This window comes from Trichoplusia ni, chromosome 11 (genome assembly GCF_003590095.1).
Source record: "Trichoplusia ni isolate ovarian cell line Hi5 chromosome 11, tn1, whole genome shotgun sequence".
In the NCBI taxonomy this organism is placed as follows: domain Eukaryota; kingdom Metazoa; phylum Arthropoda; class Insecta; order Lepidoptera; family Noctuidae; genus Trichoplusia; species Trichoplusia ni.
Window position 1 is genome coordinate 689,471 of NC_039488.1, and position 22,003 is coordinate 711,473.

The following is a 22,003-nucleotide window of genomic DNA, read 5'->3' on the forward strand; positions in this document are numbered from 1 at the left end:
CATAATCTACATATTTGTATATGTGTTTATACCCTGCAGCGTAAATTGAGTTGTTGTGACAGCATATAGCGGGGGATTGGATGGCATCAGGTATTTTCGCTATTTTCCTAAAGGACCTCTGTTTTAAGTCATACACAATTGCTGTGTCCAAAGTGACCCTACAACAAAAGCAAAATGTAAGTAACAGAATTATTAAAATAATTAAATAATAAATAAAATTTAATCATTATTAATGCCATACCTATTCCGTGTCAGCAATTCAGAGGATTAGTTTAATAGCAGTTATTTAACAAGAGAACTAAACTTTTTTCTGAAGCAAAATAAAACAATTGATATTTTATATTTATTTATTAATGTGCCGTGGCACTGACAAAAGTCTGTTTGAATTTGCTGATTCAAAACATGTCTATAAATATTGAATGCGCTTGATCGACGTAAAAAAATCAAATACTAAATACCAATATGGTTAAACAACTAAATAAAAACACGAATTATAAACTTGATTAATATTTTATACTTTTGCCTTGGTTCTGATCCAACTTAAAATTATTCTAGCGAATTTTGAACGGCACATTTGTTTATGTAATATCGATGCAAAATTCAATAATTTATCAGTCTGTGCATTGTAATTGTAGGGTAGCCTTGTTGATATATCCAGTTTGGGGTTCTCCCTTGCAGTTTCCTCATCGTCTACTTGGGTGCAAAACATTACGTTGTAATTATATCCAGACTGGTAATCGAATAACTGAGCGTTTAAAAAGATATGTATGTCATTTGTTAGCAACATCACTTTCGTGACCACTGGATATAGAAGATTCCCCAAATTCTGATATACACAAGCAGTTTTTAAAAGCTCCAAAACCGAAGTTATTTCATCCAACGGTTTTTCAGGAGGTAGTGTTGGGAGAACTGGATCCCAAGGGTCTGGCACAATTGGTACTGGTAAACCTGGCAATGGAAAATCTGGTACTATTGGCTCCGGCTTTCCCGGTAAAGGAATTTTTGGTTTTCCTGGTTTCGGTTTTGGTTTCGGCATGGGGAGTTCTGGTGGTGTCGATGGAGAGGGCAACTCCGGCACTATGGGAACGGCTACATCTGGCGTTCCAGGGACTGGAAACCCGGGCAGAGGTAATTCAGGAATACCGGGAACTGCGGGCACATCCAGAGGTTCTGGTTTCACCTTAGGTTTAGGTGCGACTGGAGTCATGAAAGTTATATCCGAGAGGATCGAACCTTGAATACATGTCGTGATGTTGAGGGATATGTCAGTACTTAGTGTTACAAACTTGTCCGCAGCCGCTTTCCAGAACGCGTCGCACACACCTTTAAGTGATTTTATCTGAAACGATACGTATACATGTATTGCAAGATGATATACTTAATGAAGCTACCATTTTTTATTACATATTTTTACATCACAGCAAAATGATATATAGAGAGGAAGAAAGAAATATAAGAGAAGACAAAAGGTAAGTCGAATATTCCTTACACCATATTACCATTTGTTCTTTCGACACAGATTGTTACGATGATATTAAGAACTTTGAAAGGCACATTGTACTTCATGATCTAAGTTACAAATAAGAATTGGCAAAAGTTAAAAAAAAGCGTGATTCAACTGGCAAACTTGGTACTAAGTACTTTTGCCAAAAGTGATAATTGTAAATATTTACCAGCTCTGGAGTTTCAGAAATAATAAAAGCGTTGTCGGGTATTAGTCCCGAAGCTGGTGGTCTCGTCATAAGCGTGTCAGGCCCATTTCCATCGTTTTCTTCTTGAATGACCAGTGTCGGCACTCTGCCGCTTATTAAAATTCTGTTGCGGTACTGCAATCAAATATATCAGTTTTATCATTAATCAAAGTTTATGGAGACGCTTTAGAAGACGAGATATCTACCGCCAAGATAGTTCTTAAACCATTGCATATTTCATGATTAGATTTACAGGTGATTTTTTACATTGACAGCACTTACCGAAGAATTCTTTGGTGAGCTTATGAACTTGGCAATGGATTCTGCCGTCGGACCTTTGGTATAACGTCTTATACGGAGGATGTTCAAACTGCAGCAAACGCTAATAGTACGAGACATCTTGCTAGGCATACAAGCTGCTCATTTCACATTTTTTCACGATACGCAAAAAAATCAGTTTGTAAATATAACTTCTTTAGCGAAAAAGAAAATTGTATTTCCTTCCCGCATTCTTAGATAGTTTCCAGCTTCAAATAGTAAAATAAATATCTGTCTTTTTTCGTTCAATTTATTTACGTTTTAAGTTTTTGTCTGTTTTGAAATTTTGGCAATTTGTACGACATATCTACTTTCGATGACAGAATCCTGTAACATAACGTCAATCGACTTCTATTTAATTTTTATTTTTAGTTACATTTAAGCACAGCCTATCTTCTTTGATTCAAAACTTTTTAGACATGCTAGATGCTCGGCAGAAAGATTATTTTTACTAATTAATGTTTTTATATTCTGTCATAGTGCTCACACACAGCGTGGGAAATTAGCGTGTCTCAAGCTTCGGCGTTTAATAAGTGTATGCACGACGCAGACGATGCGAGAACGCAACATACGCTTAGTGTTGGCGCGGCGTTTTCTCTTGCAGTAATTTAACGTCTTTGTTATTGCGTAATAAATATATTTTAAAATGATCAAAAGCTGTAAAAATCAACTAAATGTCGAAAAAACTTTACCTGAAGCCGCCAACACCACCGACAATGAACAACGAGTCTCCAACTATGGCGATACCGCCATGCCTCCGCTGCGGCAGCTGTACTCCATGCTTAATCCACTCTTTCTTAACAATATCATATTCATGGACATCCCTCATGAATATTCCAGTTCCTCTGCCACGCTCACCACCCACCACAATGATCTTTGTCGGTCCCCATGAGGTGACACTCCAGCCCCACACATTACGCTCTGAAACTTCTAAGAAACTCTTGAACCCTTCCTCCTTTGTAAAAGTGTATAAGTAATGTGTGGATATATTATCCTCTTTGGCCTCAGGTGCTGGCAGGAGTGGCACAGCTGGTGTCAATACCAGTTTACGTTGAACACTGTCCTTCACTAAATTTAAAACTTCAGCATAAACTTTCTCCGTGTACTTTTCACTTAAAGAAGACTTTTCCTCAGTGATTGAGGTCAGTGATAGCTTTGATGTGAATGCTAACTTGTAAAGGCAAGTAACTACTTTTTGCAGAAGACTATTAACATATTCCTTGGATAAATATGTAATTTCTTCTAAATCCTCATGAGTGATTCTGTTGAAGTCTAAGCAGCAAAGTACAATCATCAACGCATCAGGTCCTTTGCCCATATGTTTAATCCATTGCAGGCCAAATTGAAATACATCTAACTCTGTTTCAGTGTTCAAATGTGGGTGTGATAAATACCAGTACAATTTTTCGACAGTCGGAATAAACTGTGGCTTCATCTGTTTGAATGAAAAGAGGCCATACATCACGCAATACTGTTCTAATTTTAAGAATGATACCCTTTTTGCCGTTTCTATAGTGTCCATCATATTTTCAAGTGTTAATTCTAGTTCTAAATGATACTCAATTTGCTTTATAAGCTCTGTAATTTGGAGAAAGTTAGCGGCCATGGCAAGCTCTTCAATTGTTGATAATGAATGATCTGATAAAGTTATTAATCCGATGTCCATGTACTTTAATATGATGGCCATTAAATCAGGGTTCAGCATCTAAAAAGTAAGAAGTATAAATCAGCTGGTGATGATTAAACAATGGCTAACCATAGTTAAAATAATTTTAATTTAATTGGCCTGGGATGTGGTCTGTATCTAAATTAAAAACTTTATTTATCAACTTTTATGCTACTACCTAAAACTAGTAAACAATTGCAATACAAATACCTATCTACTTAAAGAAAATAATAATTTATCTTCGATTTTTGAAGTGGGATTGTTGAAATTAATTTTTCTGATGTCTTCATTACAAAATAATTTATGTTGTACCATCTTATAATGTAGATCTTATGTGTCTTTAATTTTGATATACTCACTTTGCTTTTAACAATTTCAAGTCATTAAAATTTAAATACTTACATCTATAATTATTTCGTGCTGCTCTTTCTCAATGTAATTACCACTGAACATAGCACGAAAATAGTCACTATATTCGCAAAGTACTTCTTTTTTAGCTTTAAAAACTACACCATCAATTATTAGAGACACGTCTTGAACAGTTTCCATTTTATTGTATGTTAAAAAACAAACAAAGATTGGTTATTAAAATACTTGTTGATAAAAATAGCTTTCGACGTAATCTACCGGCTGTTCAAAACAAGTTGATGGTACCTAAATGTCAATTGTCAAAATTCATCCAAACTTCAAAAGTTCTTGCATAGTTAAAATATTTATAAAAATAATGCTTTTTAGGCATATTTCATCATATTTCTTGAGCCATATTAAACATAATGTTACTAAAGTGAGCATTACGTTAATTTTTTTCGAGTTAATTCATTTCAGGGTAATCAAAACATTGTTTCAATTACCAAAATCACAAATTAAATTTAATGTCTATGATCATTTTGGAGGGAAATTTTGACAGAATTCACTAAATGAAGTTGTCAATTTGACGCAAAGTAAAACAAGGGAAAGTTGTTTTTTAACGATCCTGGAATAGTCAAGTTGAAACTTGTGTTTGTGAGATAATTTTACATTTCCAAGCAAATAAATAATATAATTCGAGTGACGTATTTCACAATTGACAGAATATAGTGGTACGAGACGATAGTCAAATTATAAAGTTTTGGAGCAAAACAAAGGACATGAGAATTATTATATATAGTTAAATGTTTCGGTGATAGTGTAGTTTTATAAGTAAGTGCTTTTGAAGAGTCATAATGTCCGCTACAGCATCAGCAGTTACTGCCACTATTGAAGAAGATGCCGACGAATGCGGACCACAACTAATCAACAAACTAGAGGTAAAGTAAACTTAGACTTTCAAAGTTCATTCAGCGAGACATCTGCGTATAGTTTGTATAAACTTGAGCAGATATTATATTTCTTTATATGAAGTACAGTTTATAGTGGTAGTCACGGTGACACCAATACCCAGAATTTGCAATACTTCTTTCACCACTTCAAGGTTCATTTTAAGCCATGTGATCATGATGTAATTTGTTGGTAAACAAAGTGTAAAATTTAACAAATAGTTATACTGCCTAACCAACATTTATTGCTCAGAAATGTGTCATAAAATAAAATTGAATGACCATTTATAACACTATGTAATGTATTATTATAAAAATCTTTCAGGGTAATGGCATAACATCTGGCGATATTAAAAAGCTGGAAGAAGCTGGTTATCACACAGTTGAGTCAATAGCCTATGCTCCTAAGAAATGGCTGATCACAATAAAAGGCATATCAGAAGCTAAAGCTGACAAGATACTGGCCGAGGCATCTAAGCTAGTGCCCATGGGGTTCACCACTGCCACAGAGTTTCATCAAAAAAGGTTAGATATCCATACTTCATTTGTTGTAGGTAATGGTAAACAATATTTTAATAGAGATTTTTTTCGCAATATTCTTAGTTTTTGTTACTTCTTGCAAACATATAACTTTAAAAAAAAATGAACAATTCATATAATAATTTCAGTGGCATATTTAAATTGGTAATCATTATTGATGTTTTGCATTAGTTTCTAGTTCTGTTTTATTTTAAAATGAGTTTTAGACAAAAAATGCACCTTATTAATGGTGTAAGACTAAGTTTTTATCAGCTCAGTATACAGTCTGTCATTTCACATATCATTGTTCCCACAGTTCACTTATCCCAACTTTAGTTTTCCTCTCGTACATCCAAACACTTATTTGACTCAATACATGTTTTTTTCAGATCTGAAATAATTCAACTGACAACAGGAGCTAAGGAGCTTGATAGATTACTAGGTGGTGGTATCGAAACGGGCTCAATCACAGAAATATTTGGCGAGTTCAGAACTGGGAAGACTCAAATATGTCATACTTTAGCTGTAACATGTCAGGTATAACTTTGAACTTCAAAGTAGTAGAAACATCTTGACACAAAATGGTATCTCATTATTGTATGACTCTCTGCTAACTGTCTTTCCGCAATTTTCTGTATGATTTTTTTTCAATGCTTTTATCTAGATCAATGTTATTTCCACCATCTGAATAAGCATCTACAACACTTTGTTATAATAACAATGTTTTACTTTTATTGAATAATGATTAATTTAGATTGTCTTTATGCTTATTAGGTTATTACTTCAAAAATTTGTTAAGTTTTTTTATTATTTACATTATTCTATATCCTATTAAAAAATAACACAAAAATTCATCTTTCCAGCTGCCCATAGAACAGTCAGGAGGGGAAGGTAAATGCATGTATATAGACACAGAAGGGACTTTCCGACCAGAGCGCTTATTGGCTGTGGCGCAGCGTTACGGCATGGACGGAGCGGCAGTATTAGACAATGTGGCGTATGCTCGCGCTTACAATACTGACCACCAAACTCAGCTGCTGGTACAGGCGTGTGCTATGATGGCGGAGTCCAGGTAGAGATACTTTACACTAACAAGTTGTTGTAATGTATAATAATCTCATAAGAAAACTGTACAGGATTTATGGTTATTCATATTAATTAAGTCACTGATGTGTGACTGATTTAGAATGCTACTGGGAGTCTATGATCTCACAGTGCGGCATTGAAAAGTCATTAAATCAATCATGAATGTCTTCTTGTGCACTCTTAATCCAGCAAAAATATGCCAAATACCTGAGACGCGCTTAAAATGCGTTAAGATTCTAACTAAATATAGACTTTCAAATGTTTCAGATATTCCTTAATAATCGTGGACAGTGCAACAGCTCTATACAGAACCGATTATTCAGGCCGTGGTGAGCTCAACTCGAGACAACTGCATCTTGGTCGATTTATGAGAATGCTGCTCAGGTTAGCCGATGAGGTGTGTGTCAAAAACTCCTGCTTGCCTATTTTCAGACACAAGTACTTACTATGAGCTTTTTAAAGCAGGTCTGTCGCCATTCTGAAAGCGTGACGACGAATTACACTATACACAACTTTATCTCGCTCTATCTGAGGACCGTCACCAATGTTTAATGAAACAGCCTCCATTCACTAGACTTATTCAAATTAGCACCAAAAAGATGATGAAGATCTACTAAGTATTATTTTTTTTATTTCACAGTTTGGCGTAGCAGTAGTAATTACAAACCAAGTGGTAGCACAAGTGGATTCCGTGGGAGTTTTCAACGCTGACACGAAGAAGCCGATAGGTGGTCACATAATTGCGCACGCGTCGACGACACGCCTCTATCTGCGGAAGGGGCGGGGCGACAACCGAGTGTGCAAGATATACGATAGTCCTTGTTTACCAGAAACAGAAGCCATGTTTGCTATCAGTACTGAAGGGATTACTGATGCTAAAGAATAGAAATAAAGATTTTACTAAGTATTTTTTTCTGAGCCCTATTTATTAAGACATAATGCGCTATCGTACAGATGTCTTGTAACTGTAAAACACGGTTCTAATCATCTCCCACCTAAATTATATGGGAGACCTGCAATATATTTAAAAAAATCATTTCGTTTGGTCTGTCTTCTGGTATAATCTCAATATTTCTCTCATTGGATTCATGTTATTTGATAACTGTTTAATATGCCATAAGAAATTTAGGCGTAATAAGTTAAATAAAACTTGGAAATAGGATATTTTACAATGTTCATTTTTCAAAATTTCTCAGTACATTTTATCCACTGTTATTTATTTTATATTCCTACTTTTAGTGTCATGTGACTTGATAATAATATTTTGGTGCCTTATTAACTAAGAAATTAACACACTGACTCATTGTAAAAAAAACGATCACATTTATGAATTCAATAAAACCAAATTTATATAATAAATATTATGCGTTTATTTTCTCAATACGGTTTACAACAATTTATATAAATTGCAAGTACCAACAGTAAAAACAACTTTCAAATATGCAATCTGATATCAAACCGTCGCTATACAAACACTAGATCATCCGAAACTAAATCACAACGTAAACAACATAGTTGATTTATAAAATTACAATTTATATAAAATTTGCATCCAGCTTAAACAATATTTTTAACATCATTAAATGGTTTATTATTCAAAATAGCGGATATCATAAGGCTTTATACTTATTGCTTGAGTATAATATATTTAATATGCTTTGCGTTTTCTTTCGTTTATAACACGTTATGTACATGAGCGGACAATGAGTAAGGCGTATTTACTGTCATACATTATCAGTTAATCTAAGTGCAGCTTTCTATTATAAATAATGTTCAAAATTTATTTTGTGGCTGCGTTATTCACCAGTATTTTTTCAACTATTTTCTACTATATTTCCTTAATTTATAAAATTATCAACGATTCCGTTTTGATAACTGTCTATTCCTCCTTATTGCGTATTTTTTTTATAATTGTTTTAATAATTTTGTAATTGAACATTGAAGAATCAATTTTTATTCGATACTAAGCTATTAAATAGCATGAAGTATTCATGATTTTAGTAGACTAGTATCAAAGCACTATTATTTCTAATGAGAGCATAAGGTACCACAATAGTGTAAGGAACTACATGTTTATTGAACCCTAAATATTGCCGTATATGCGCAAATACCACTGAGAAACTAATTCTACACACCCCTTATAAAAATAATCATATATTGCTAAGAAAATTTATATATGTACTGATTTTATTAGCACGCAATATTATAACTATGTGTAACAATCTGTATCATAAGACATGTCATTACTACTAACTAGTAAATTTATATTGAAACAGCACAAACATGGAAGAAAGTAGATGTTAATGAAAAATGCATATCTGATATAAATAAATGAAGAAAACATCACATCGAATTGAAAAAATAAAAAGGCTCTTTTGTCCTCAAGGTGACGCAAAACCTGACGACTATAGTTAATATTTTAAAAACGCATACCTATATATAGTATATATCAACCATAGTTTGTATGACAGTAGTTGATAGGAAACTAAATCGTCGGGTATCGAACCTGCGTTACCGTATTTAGGGAACTGCTAGAAGTTTTTGAGTCTAATTAGTAAGTCACATAATAACGCGATGTTGACTAGTCTACGATGACCTGTAACTGATGTGCGATGACGATGTTTTAAAGTTATGTTTTTTTTTATGCGACTCCGGTATTCAGAAGTTTAATTCTTTGTCGCGGAGAGTTTCACAAACTTTCAAGTTAATCTACAAACAGACCCAGACCGAAGATACAAAAGCTTGTCCTACAGGGTCAAATTCGTGACATGTCGCGCGCTCAGTGGGTTTGGCTTGGTGACCTCAACCACTCGGCTATCTGTGCTTGTGTATTGCTTCGTTATGTTATATTTTAATCCATAGAAAAAAAGGCTTTTGTATTTAGCCAACATTATATTTCTGAATAAAGGTGTATGCCTTATTTTACCATTGGGGATTTAAAATACCTAGTTATTCTAATGTTAGTACTACCCTCTTTATAAATTTAGTACTACATTGCTCATGAGTTACACGCTACGATATTCCATATGGTTTAATATGGGTGGTGTGGTTAACATAACTAGCCTCCTTCTGGTAACTTACGCAATGTCAATAAATAAAACGAACTGAATTCAAGAAATTACAAACCATCTAACCCAATGTTACCACAATAAATAAAATAAATTATTATTAAAAACCATAAATTAATTATGAGGCACAAGTAACATCTATACTGCCACTATTCTTATTTGTATTGATTTGGAATACATAGATTAAAAATATTAATAAATTTAAAATGTTTATGTTTAGGCGAATCCGATCACAACCTTCATGGTGTTTAGTAAGTACCAAGATTTTTTTGGAAGTATTATGTCGTTTTACCATTTTTATTACACTAACGCGTTTAATTCACGCTAATGATTGTGTAAATAGTTGTTTCTTTTTTTAATAATCAGCTCATTTTGCTAGATTATATATTTTCTTTACGCTACACCGGATTGTTAACTTAGACCGGATTGTCACTGGAGTCCAGATATCTAGCCTGCCTCACCAACCCTTACATTATTCTCTTTACAATTTAAGGACCAACTCATAAACCTCAGCAAAAGCTTCAAAATCCTGAATACATTTAAAACCTTCATTTCCTATGAGATATAATTCGTCTAAGCACGCGACGTAAGCTATACGCTAAATCTTACTTGATCCAGAATTTCCCCTTCTCAAACCATTGATATGATTTTTACTTCTTCGCTCTTTTTCTACCCAAATCGGTCCAGCATTTCGCGACATAGATAAAACTGCCAGACTAAACTTTCTTATATATACGAAGCTGGCTTAAAATATGGTGAAGCAGGCTGAGTGTTTACCGTGTGTCCTGTACTCATAGCTTGGGCTCGGTCGGTAAGTGAGCGAGGTGCGCGGGCGCAGAGGTCGCGACTGGCGTCGGAGTGGGGGACAGGCTCGCTTCTAACTCCAGCCTCTCGTAGTCACGGGCGATCATAGCGCGTAGTTCATCCTAAAGGAATATCATGAATCATTAGTCACACATTCACTCACATTAGATTTACTCTAAATCTGAGCTTATATTTTAATTTGAACAATATAAGTATGTTGCTACTTTTATTTTAAAGCTATACCTTCTTATCTGCTGTTCTTCATGAGAATGACATTTTAGAACCGTGCATCTAGAATCACTAGATTTGGAATTTAACTTTTCTTAACCACCTTTATCCAGAGAACATAAGACACAGACAACTGTTTACCTTTTTCTTGTTTACTCGCGGCTAACATGTCATATGTAGCATATGGCAGGGTTATAGGTACTCACCCCCCAGCCAAGCCTGTCAGCCAGGTCCTGGCAGCCGTCGTCGCAGTCCCCGAGCCTGGCCACGTCCCGCACGGCGTCGTCGTCCAGCTGCAGGCCGCCGCTCATGACGCCCCACAGCCGCAGCAGCGGGGACCGCATGCCCGCCTTCTCGCGGTTGATCAGCAGGCGGGGACACCACTCAGGGACCCTGACGATATGATAGGAATTGAAGACTAAATACAGTAACTTTGAAAATCCTGGATTTATAATGTTAAGTAAAGCTAATTTCGACGACAAAATGTTTTACAGTTTGGCGAGCTTTTCATTTTTTTAGTAAAAATTGTGTTTTATGGATAATAAATAAATAATAATAAGTTAAAGTCTGAAATCAAGAATTTCCCTTATGACAATTTTTTATATGGAAAAAATTGTTTCTATTTTAATAGGATTCCTATGTATTGAAAAGAGATAAGAGTTACCATCATACTTAAATTTAGAATCTTCCTTTACTTATAACTTATAAAGTCGTAAAGCTTTAACTAGTCAACAAGAACAAAAAGTAAAAGTAAAATTGACATAATAATATGTTTAGGACAAAAGTAAATCCTAACTTACATATCAATAAGCGAAGCGAAAGGCTGTACTTCGAGAGACGAGCCCATGATGATGAGCATATCACAGTGTTGGAAGTCCTCCTGCAGACAGCGCTGGAAGCGGTCGGGGAGGCTCTCGCCGAAGAACACGATGTCGGGCTTCACCACGCCCGGACACTCCGTACATATCGGGATTTGGTCCGAGAATATACGCTCTGAAATGGATTTTGTGATGATCATTTTATGTCATAAAGAGAGTGCCTTATTTTTAACATTTAAAAAGTGGTCTGAAAAAATTATGCATTCCTCTTGAATTTAAAACACAGAGCAATACTTTTTATTCTAAACAATACAGCCTTGGCCAAAAGTATTGAGCACCTTACAAATTTCGCTCATTCACGGAAAGAATGAGAGTAAACCAAATCTATTGTTGAAGAATTCATTTGTCGGCCATATACAAAGGTTTAAACAATGACCCACGCCGCACAACTAGCAATAAAACACCTGGGTGCAATAAAATGTGTTTTTACAATTTTTGTGTTTATTTATCAGTTCGCTACCATCGCTCGTTGTGAACACATCCAGTGATCTAGTGCGCCTTTTGTATTTTATTTCAGAAGTTTTAAGTGTTATCGTTGCAATATGCCAAAACAAAACGAACTTTCTTTAGGAAAACGTGTGCAGATACAGCTTCTGTATGAGCAAGGGAAATCACAAGTAGAGATTTCTAAAACTGTGAAATGTTCGCGCCGATCCGTGCAATATGCTATTCAGCGATTCTCTACTACCGGATCACATGAAAATAGACCGAGAACCGGGCGCAAACGCATCACCACAGACCGTCAAGATCGTCAGTTACTGAGAGAGTCGTAAAGAAATAGGAAAAAAACATCTTCAGAGCTCGCTGCTGAGTTGTCGGAACAAATTAAGAAGCCAATTTCTGCTCGAACTACTCGCAGAAGACTTCAATAAGCTGGTCTGAAAGGCTGTAAAGCTAGGAAGAAGCCATGGCTCTCCGATAACAACAAAAAAGCTCGATTGAAATGGGCTTTAAAACACCGAACTTTCACCGCTGAAGATTGGTCAAATGTTGTGTGGTCAGACGAATCAAACTTTGAGGTGAGTAAGTCAATTTAATGCCCTGATATAATTTTATAAAATGTTTTAGAAACCAAACGCATAGTTGAATTTATTTTAGTTTTACAGAACTCAATATTTTTCTCTTTATTGCAGATTTTTGGTACACCTGGTGTGACCTTTGTGCGTCGCCGTGTGGGCGAAGAATTTAAGCCAGAGTGTGTGATCCCAACCGTTAAACACGGTGGAGGCAGCATAATGGTCTGGGGTTGCATGACCGATTCTGGAGTTGGCGAATTGTTCGTTTGTGAGGGTCGCATGGACTCTACTAAGTACATAAATGTACTAGAAACTGCATTACTGCCTTCATTCACGCAACTTTTTGGCGACACGAATATGGATGGTGTCAAATTCCAGCAGGATAACGCGCCATGCCACAAATCTGCACGCACTATGAGATGGTTTCGGGAAAATAACACGGAACTGCTTGACTGGCCAGCTCAGTCTCCAGATCTGAACCCCATAGAACATTTATGGGGTTTATTAAAGCGCAGGGTTAGGCGCCACACAATTAACAACAAAGAAGATTTAAAACGCTGCCTGCGCCTAGAATGGAACTCGATTACTGTTGACGACTGTAAAAAACTTGTTAACTCTTTACCAAAAAGAATTTCTGCCGTAATTAAGGCAAAGGGTGGACCCACAAAATATTAATTTTCTATTAATAAATAGTAAAATAAACCCATATAAAACGTTTTGTTTTATTTCTATTTGATACTCCACTTAAAACTGAAAGATATCATGGGTGCTCAATACTTTTGGCCAAAGCTGTAAGTTATAGAAGGGAGTCTCAATGGTAGTAATAAATTATGATAAATCTAACATGAGGGCTCACAATCAATCTTCCATTACTGTTTTCTAAATTGACATATTGGTGGATGAGCTGATGAATGGAGTTTCTTATGTGTGTATGGTGGTGGTACGTGGTGGTACGTGGTCCCAAAGTGTCATCCCATCATAGGAATGACACTTTGGGACCACGCAACTAGAGTCATTATTGTAACATTTTGAATGTTCCTGGACAACGTCCTACTTGAAATAAAAACTATTAATTGAAAGCCGAGGATTGACTTACACTCAACCTTAGTGGCTTACCTTTAACATAGTCGAGCGTGTACTCCTTGCGGCAGTCGAGGCAGTGCGAGGTGTAGAAGGTCCCGTGAGCCTCCACCAGCTTGTCGTCCGGGATGCCGGCGCAGCGCTCCAGAGTGTCGATGTTCTGCGTGTAGTGGCGGAGCAGGAGACCTGGATTACAGGACTATGTTGTAGACTGAAGACAAGTTGTTTAGTCTGGACGATAGACTATAGAGGAAATAATTTAGTGGGTTTCAAAGATCCTTTTGAATGGAAAATAGAGGGTAAATGAGGACTGCGTTTGTAAACAAAAGTCAAATTAGGCGAAGGGTGTATAATAACTAATCAATGCGAAATTACGTAAAGAAGCAACATGAAACATTGGAGTTTGTAAGTGACTTAAATGCCTGATTTTTTCGAACTGTAGTAAGCATAAAATCAGGAACATTAATATTGGTATCACTTGCATTCTCACTAGTACTCAAGAATAAAAAAACAATTTATAAAATAATTACCTTTTTCATGTAAAAGTTTGATGAAATAATGTGAGATTGTAGGCTTAAATCTACCAGGGTACAGTTCCTTTGCTAACATGAAGAACGGCTTTGGATTCTGTCTGAAGAAATTGATCTCGAAAATTGCTTGTGGTTCCGGAAGATCATATTTCTGTAGATTATGGTACAGGCCAGTCTCGGGACTACGGAAATCTGGGATGCCTGCAGCTGCAAATAAAAGAAGAAATATAATATATATACTTTTTGACTAATTGATTACCTCTGCATGTAGGCGAACATGTCACACTGAATGCATCTACATTGAAATGTGTATTACAGTTTGTCTTCAAAAGACTTGATAGCGACATTGGAAGTCAAACAAAACATCTCAATGATTTCAAACATTATTTAATCGTCAAAAATTGCCATTTAGATAGGCTTTAACAATGTTCTATCTATCATTTTGAACTAACTAGATGGAAAAATATTTAGACAACAATAAACATTTTACATAATTAGTATCTCTTAACAACAATGACCATTATGACTAAACTGTAAAGTTTCCATCAAAACATTTACTTTGATGACCTTGGTAAGTTTACAATGACATATTAATTTTCCGTTAGGAGTTTTATATCATTTCTGTGTTTTTTACTAATTGATTAAGAAACTGTAAATGTGAGTCTATGTCTTATCATTATTTTTTCATATGTTAAAAAATCTAGTAATAAATTATTATTTGGTTGATATAAGTATAGGTAGGGAGTAGGATTAAGATATAAATGGTATACTTTAAAAGAACAAAAGCTAATTTAAAAATTACAAAATCAATCAACACTTTCTTCAGAACTTTATACGAATTTGAACAAGATTTTTCATTTGTTTTGATGTCTCCATAAATTTATAACTAAAATAATTGTTTCATAAAACTATTAACACTAAACAGATAACAAATATGACTCACTATCTCATAATGTACTGTACTGTTTTACCTACAGGAATAAACATACTATGGATTAAATTATTCAGCATATCTAATAGAAAATGAAAATGTTTTCAGTTTCTAATAGTAACAAGTAAATTAATGGCAGAATCATAATATTGACAAAAATAAACCTCTGTTATGGTTTAAATTTCGACTTACATGTGGAAATGCCAGCGCCGGCGAGAGTAATTATATTTTTACAGCGTTCATTTTTTATCCACTTCACTATGCCATCCAAATTAACCTCATCCAGGACTTGGTCGACCGGCACCGGCGGTGCTGACTCTGCCGCTTCATAAAATCCCAGTTTCTGAGCCAAATACCGGCGAATAGAGTCGACGTCTAAATCCCGTATGCGAGCACCCAAGTTCTCGACAGGATTTGGCGGGACGCTCGGCACAGGCCTATCTACAGGGTCATCACCTACAATCACATAAAAATAATTAAAAAACAACACGATATTATCACACCGTAACATTTCACTAAAAATAACAGCTCACCATCACTTTTTCCCGGCGGTGAATTAGCAGACATTTTGCGTAAATAAATGGAATTGCGACTTGAAACCTTTGTCCACTTTTGCCACGGTTTATTTGACAGATAGTGAAGGCGCATTTTTGGATACAGCTTGTATAAAATTTATGTTGTTTATATTTACGCAGTGTTGTTATCTTCAGGATTAAGATTATTATTTTGTCTTTACGAACTTATTTTTAAAGTGGACTTTGCCCGATGTGCATTTCACGTTCATATATAATATATATGTTAACACAAAAATGTCTCTTCTTGGCGCTGATTTTAAAATCTCAATGTTGGCGAAGCGTTTTATCCTCCTTTCGTAAATTAAATGCTGCGGTTTAATTAAGCGGCGTAGCTAACCGTGCAAACGTGTATAGGGCTGTGACTATTCCAGGTTTATTTGTAACAATTAGTTTTAGTTTAATATTTTTACACAATAATATTATTTTATAACAATACACACAGATTTATTGACGTTGAAATATATCGGTAAACACCATTAAAAAAACTGGTATTTCAATAAAATACTTCCTACATTTCTAATCTATCAAGAATATTTGCACAAATGTAATAAAAACTGTTTGCTTAGCGATATTTATTGTAATTAGAATAAAGTATTTTCACAAAACGTATAAACAAAAAGTAAAAAAGTTCTACAAATGTGTAGATTCCGATCCCCATGAGCATACCAGAAAATCCACCGATGTTGCCTAAAAGTAAATTGAATTTCAAATTGCGCTCTTATTTCAAAGTCATAAGGTTGACTTTCGTAAATCGTCGATAATGTTGATGAATATTAATTTTATAAAATATATTTTAGACACTGCAAGAATACAACATATCCCTCATTTATAAACATTTTAAATCCACATTTAAACATTTTATTGACTAAACTTTTTAATAGTTTAAAGTTATTATTAATAGTAATAAAGAAATATGATGTGCTTACTCAATATCTCAAACCAATAAGCGACCACATCCAGTCTATGTAAAATACCGCTTGTCGTGGGATGAAAAATGCTTATAACGCATTTGTCAGTAAGATTTATTCCATTCCTGTAAAAAAATGTTAATATAAGTAAGTTACAGCATGTTCTTAAAAAAAAGTGAGGGTCTCTACATCGATCGAATTTAGGCAATGGTTGTATCGGTCATCAAATTCGTTGGTAGATCATGAATAAAATCGAGAGTCACTAATCTATTTGTCACCCAAAATAGGTTAAAATAAACAGATGTAATCTTTAGCCTATTTGTAGGCAAATCCCAGTTTCATTAGTCTAACTTGCACTTTGACCTGTTTTTTCTGCACTTTCAGTTTTTTTAATACTAACAAGAACTCGCTTATAAATCCTTTATTCTCCTCATTGCTAGTAGTTTGTAGCGGTATTTTGTATGACTTCGTGGAGTGCTGTGTCAGCTCACAGTCTGGAAGACATTCAGGACAGTACAGGGAATCCACCAGCTCTTGTTCCAAGCCCTCGGTATCTTCCGAGTCTAAAGGATACAAGTATTGCAGCTTTTCTGGAAGTTGTTAAATGTAAAGTGAGTTTAGGAAGCTTAGATATGCACTTGAAAGCACGAGTTAAAATGGTTCTAGTATTAATTACAATTTTATGGAGAAGTTGCCTTTGCACCCCTTTAATTACCCCCAGATTAGGACTTGATAATAAGGGATCAACGGACACGAATCGGATTATTTAAATTCCTGATATTGAAGCACTAATATAATAATAAAAAGTAAACGTAAAACCACCCTTGTGGTTAGCAGACATCTACAAAATATCCTTACCTACCCTACCTCCTCCCCTAATCTTAATTATTATAAGTGCAAATGTAATCTGGTAATTATGGAAGCAAGACACCGGGCTATGCAACGTATAGCTTTGTCTCTCTTACAAATCAACAAAAATCTACTGTGAGTAGTGATATGATTACTGAGATCCTGTTGATCTCAGTCAGTAGCTGATAGAAAAGGTAGAACAAATGACAAGCAGGAGTTCTCCACTCACCCCTATATTTATCGAGACACCTTAAATTTTTCAACGTACAGGTCGGTACATTTTTGTAGCTGGTTGGCATAAAGTAGGGAATACATTTACACAGCGACTGTACCGATTGTATCCTACACTTGACCAGGCAGGCGCTGTACGAGTACTTATTGTGGAATTCCTTCACATTTTCATCGCGGAAGAGGCATTTTCTCTGTGAAAACAAATATTTTTAGATTTTATCTCTATTTCACATTTTTAGGTAGAACATCAGGAAATCTGTTAAAGACTCGAAGTAGTTTGATACAAAGTTAAAACTTTTTTGAGTTTTCTTTAACGCAATATATTATTATCAACGTCTGAAAATGCAAACATGCAGAACTAACGACTCATTTATTATATTTAAATATATCCCATCCGCTCGAAACAGATATGGAAACGAGATGTTGCTCTACGTAGTGTCATGCGTTGCCTCTTTCCCACTTTCCAATTTAACAGGTGATGAGCTACAGGCTCCTTTAAATTACAACCTTAAATTTACCAATTAAGGTTTAATTTGCTACTAACCGCTGACAAGGGATACTTCCGGACCTCTGGTGACGCAATCTGCTTCACTGATTCCACTTGGAAGAACTGCTCCTGGTTTGGTTGGACCATGCGCTGTATGACCCTGCCACCAGTCATGTCAGCGAAATGGATCGGATCAAATATAAGTACCTGGAATTCGAAATAACGCTTACCGTGGGGTCTAGTTAGTCTAGGTCTACGAGACTGCTGGTAGGAATTAAGCTTTTAATCTGTCTCACCTCAAACCCAGTCCTGTAAGTCAATGGAAAGGCATAGTCATCTATCATCGCATCCATGACGACACGCAGACCATTGTTCACTCCTGGTACTGTCTGACGCTTCACTGGGGCTATGGTTGCGTGGAGGCTGTGGACATTTGGCAAGAAAATAAATAGAGAGGATTACTACGCCCTTTTCAGAATCTTTTTCTTGATAAAAAATGTGTGTGTCCTAAGTGCCTTACCTGACGGCTGCATTATAGTCTAGAACGTAGTTGAAAGCGCAGCAGTGTCCCAATACAGTTCTCCGAAGTTCGAAGATATTTTTACAGTCCACCACCTTCCCAGCCCATTGGCATTTGATCAGCGTTTCTTCGCAATTTGGAGCTAACTGTCAAACATAGAGTTACAGTATTTTTTGTGGAACCAGGTACAATTTAATTTATTTATTCAATAACATTTATATTTGGTTACGTACATAATTTAGTTCGATCTCCTAAATATTTTCAACATATTTTTCCCCAGAAATACCAGCTCCTTTCCCCTATTTAAAATGTCCCGCCTATACGCATAGGCCTCTATCTAATCTGGCATTGAAAACCACGCATCAATCATTGCGGATTGATGATTTCAGATTCCAAATTTTCTAATCCAGGTTTCATCACGGTGTGCATCTTCACTGTTTGCCAGTGGTGCCTTAGAATAGTTAACAAAGGACATGATTTTGAAAAAATCACAATGTCTGCGATTCGAATTGCCTGCCTTCCTAATCAAATCTGCCACGAAGGGAAATAATATGGTGGTATTTCCCCTTAACATTAACATTTTCTTACACTTACCTCCCTCATCAAACCACAGTCATATCGCTGAACTCTTTCAAAGAGAAGGCATCCATCAGTTTCGCGTAAAGCCTGGTGTCATCGTAAGAGAAGTCTATCAGTCTGCCCATGTTCTGGTAGAAGAACTCCAGGTGAGCCAGAGAGAAGTTCAGTTTCGACAATCTTGGGTACCTGGAAATGTATGAAAGGTGCCTTTTGTCTTTGACTCAAAAGAACTGTTGCAACTGTGAGACAGTTATAATACAGAACTTCTTCTACAACTTAAAAACTGTTTACTAGACCCGCTTTAGCTATGTAGAACGCTGCTCTTAAAGCCTTTAATTCTGGTAAAGTATAAAACCAACTTACATTTTCGCCGCATGTAGCTTAAGAGCTTTTAAACTGATTCTGTTGATATTACAAAAGGCAATTGCTGGGAAGTCGATGTCCTTGATCGGGTAAGTAGAGGACTCTCCTGTCACTACCAGAGGGTTAGCCAAGGTGGAGTTCCAGGTATACTGGAGGAAGTACATGATGTTGACCAGTGATGCGAAGAGGAGGACGATGCGGAGAGCGCTAGGGAAACAATAAATGGTATAGCGCACTGCTCATGACCTACGTGGTTTTTAGTTCCGAAAGACCCACTTTGGAACCAGCAGTATTGTCCGAGGCCCGTCAAAGCTTCGGGATTATAATGAACGAACTTTGAATTTTTAAAATAAAAAATGGAAGAATACCTAATGACTTAATATTAGGGTTCGCATTACTTTTAAAATATTAAACGAACTAATACAAAGTAGCTAAGAACAGAACATAAATACAATTTTACATACAACTGAAATGAAATGCAAGACTGAAAAGAGAGCCTAATTAAACTAATTAATTTCTCAAGTCAATACTTACCGGTGCAAAAAAGTATTATTCGGGTTATTTATTTCCCTGATCCCGGCTATAGAGGCGCAAGACAAATACTCGCGGACTGTCTCCCTAAAACTTCTTCTTAATATCATCTCGAAGGTCAGATAGTTCTTTGTTTTATACCGCCTATTCCTGTATTTCACCCACCATGGGGATTTGAAGTCCATGGTGAAGGACTGAAGTGTGAACAGTGAATAAAGTTTGTGGTAATGGTTAGGTGAATTATTAATGCATAGCCTTTAATGTTATAGTGAGGGACAGCGCTTATGTTTTGTGTGAAATATTTAAACCAATGGCTTGTTGTTTCAGAGATTCAACATTTAATAATCATTCTTAATACCAAAAAAATAATGATATATGGATCCATCTTCTTGTAACTACTAGTTCTGCTTGCAAATACTGATGACTGAAATAGATCATCATTGGCCTAGCCTTTTCCCAACTATGTTGGGGTCGGCTACCAGTCTAACCGGCTTCAGCTAAGTACCAGTGTTTTACAAGGAGCGACTGCCTATCTGACCTCCTCAACCCAGTTAGTTACCTGGGCGACGCGACGTTAACCTGTAACGACTGTTAAAGATGTAAGAATAACAGCCTGGACCCACAATTTAACGTGCCTTCCGAAACACGGAGGAACTCTTTATGACAAAGATGGTCACCCATCTACGGACCAACCGCGTCAAGCATAGCTTAACCTGTGATCGTTTCACTTCTGCGGTTATAGCTTAGATGACAATCCAAATTTTTAGAGTTTGGGGACCTTTAATATCTAATAGTAATACCATCACAGCTATGGGATCAAGACAGTACACTACAAATCCTACAAGGTTTGAAGCTGCTGCGATTGCAAGAAAAATGACAAATAAAAATATAAAACAATGAATGCACAATTCCCCATCACTATTGTTGCATGACATCGGGCAATTGTTTTTACAATTATCAATTAATATTGAAGCACGGTGCTGTTAATTGGGCGTTGAAATATGCATCGCTATCGTTATAATACTTTGATTATATTTTTTATTTGCAAATGTGTTCCGTACCATTGGTTAATGGTTATTTTGCATTGATTTGGAGATGTATTCACCCTAAACCATTTTTGACCTAGAAATGAAATGATGCTCTACAAAATACATTTTCCCAGTACCTTTAAAAATAGTGTTATGTTGTTTTTTATTTATATCATGAAAACTTACAGCTCTGAAAAGGCTGGTCCAATTTTCATGAAAATTGATTATCTATTAGTGACAAAAGTGAATCTCTCTGTTTTTTGTATAAAATTTATATTTCTTAACAAGTAAGCTAGAAAAATCATACATTTTGTAAAATAATATTGGGAGAATTAGCATTCTGTCCCACTTATTTATTTTGTTTAAGTCCAAATATAATTCTCAAGGCCGACAGCATAAAACACGTTAATAATAAAACACAACAGCTAAATCAAAATTCAGCGTTCAAAAAACTTTGTTGATATTTATTCTTATACCACCAGTTAATTTGTCAACATGTGAATTGTGGTTTTTACTGAAACACACATAATACTTCGTTTTGAACATATAAAATAATGCACGATAGGTGAACTGCACTTTGTAGGATTTATAGGATAATCCTAAAAATTAATATCGTATCAGCTTTGAGGATCCAAAGGGCTCTTAATAATTTCATGTCTTTGCGAGTATTTTATTTTAATTATAACTCTTACTGTGCAGTGTAAGGTTCAGTTAAAACTCATTAGATATCGACCGGCTTCTTTTTGACTTCTGTCATTCTGAGGAAAGCAACGAAAGTTTCAGTAGGTGCGTCATGAATTGCATAACATTGCCACGTACCGG

At 35.6% G+C, this 22,003-nt stretch overlaps 4 protein-coding genes across 4 annotated transcripts; 1 reads left to right on the forward strand and 3 right to left on the reverse strand.

Annotated features, from left to right (window-relative positions):
• Nucleotides 1-4: 4 nt before the first annotated feature.
• On the reverse strand, nucleotides 5-4,339 carry LOC113498771 (kelch-like protein 40b; the record flags this gene model as incomplete). The annotated part of the gene is made up of 3 exons (XM_026878913.1): nucleotides 4,078-4,339; nucleotides 2,702-3,714; nucleotides 5-158 (listed from the first exon to the last, which is right to left on the reverse strand). Coding segments are annotated over exons 1-3 (1,314 nt in total), but the record flags the coding sequence as incomplete, so codon positions are not given.
• Nucleotides 4,340-4,605: 266 nt separating this feature from the next.
• LOC113498482 (DNA repair protein RAD51 homolog 1) lies at nucleotides 4,606-7,934 on the forward strand. The gene is made up of 6 exons (XM_026878487.1): nucleotides 4,606-4,961; nucleotides 5,296-5,495; nucleotides 5,879-6,026; nucleotides 6,353-6,561; nucleotides 6,843-6,972; nucleotides 7,216-7,934. Exons 1-6 carry the CDS (start codon nucleotides 4,878-4,880, stop codon nucleotides 7,459-7,461), a joined length of 1,017 nt encoding a protein of 338 aa, XP_026734288.1. The 5' UTR covers nucleotides 4,606-4,877; the 3' UTR covers nucleotides 7,462-7,934.
• A 457-nt stretch (nucleotides 7,935-8,391) lies between these two features.
• Nucleotides 8,392-15,854, reverse strand: LOC113498481 (NAD-dependent protein deacetylase sirtuin-2). Its single transcript, XM_026878486.1, has 7 exons — nucleotides 15,644-15,854; nucleotides 15,303-15,566; nucleotides 14,180-14,386; nucleotides 13,686-13,835; nucleotides 11,476-11,668; nucleotides 10,882-11,068; nucleotides 8,392-10,569 (listed from the first exon to the last, which is right to left on the reverse strand). The coding sequence occupies exons 1-7, from the start codon at nucleotides 15,756-15,758 to the stop codon at nucleotides 10,435-10,437; spliced, it is 1,251 nt and encodes a 416-aa protein (XP_026734287.1). The 5' UTR covers nucleotides 15,759-15,854; the 3' UTR covers nucleotides 8,392-10,434.
• A 1,264-nt stretch (nucleotides 15,855-17,118) lies between these two features.
• Nucleotides 17,119-20,766, reverse strand: LOC113498772 (sodium channel protein Nach-like). Its single transcript, XM_026878915.1, has 7 exons — nucleotides 20,157-20,766; nucleotides 19,623-19,829; nucleotides 19,289-19,445; nucleotides 18,681-18,826; nucleotides 18,457-18,583; nucleotides 18,218-18,367; nucleotides 17,119-17,864 (listed from the first exon to the last, which is right to left on the reverse strand). The coding sequence occupies exons 1-7, from the start codon at nucleotides 20,336-20,338 to the stop codon at nucleotides 17,562-17,564; spliced, it is 1,272 nt and encodes a 423-aa protein (XP_026734716.1). The 5' UTR covers nucleotides 20,339-20,766; the 3' UTR covers nucleotides 17,119-17,561.
• Nucleotides 20,767-22,003: the final 1,237 nt, after the last annotated feature.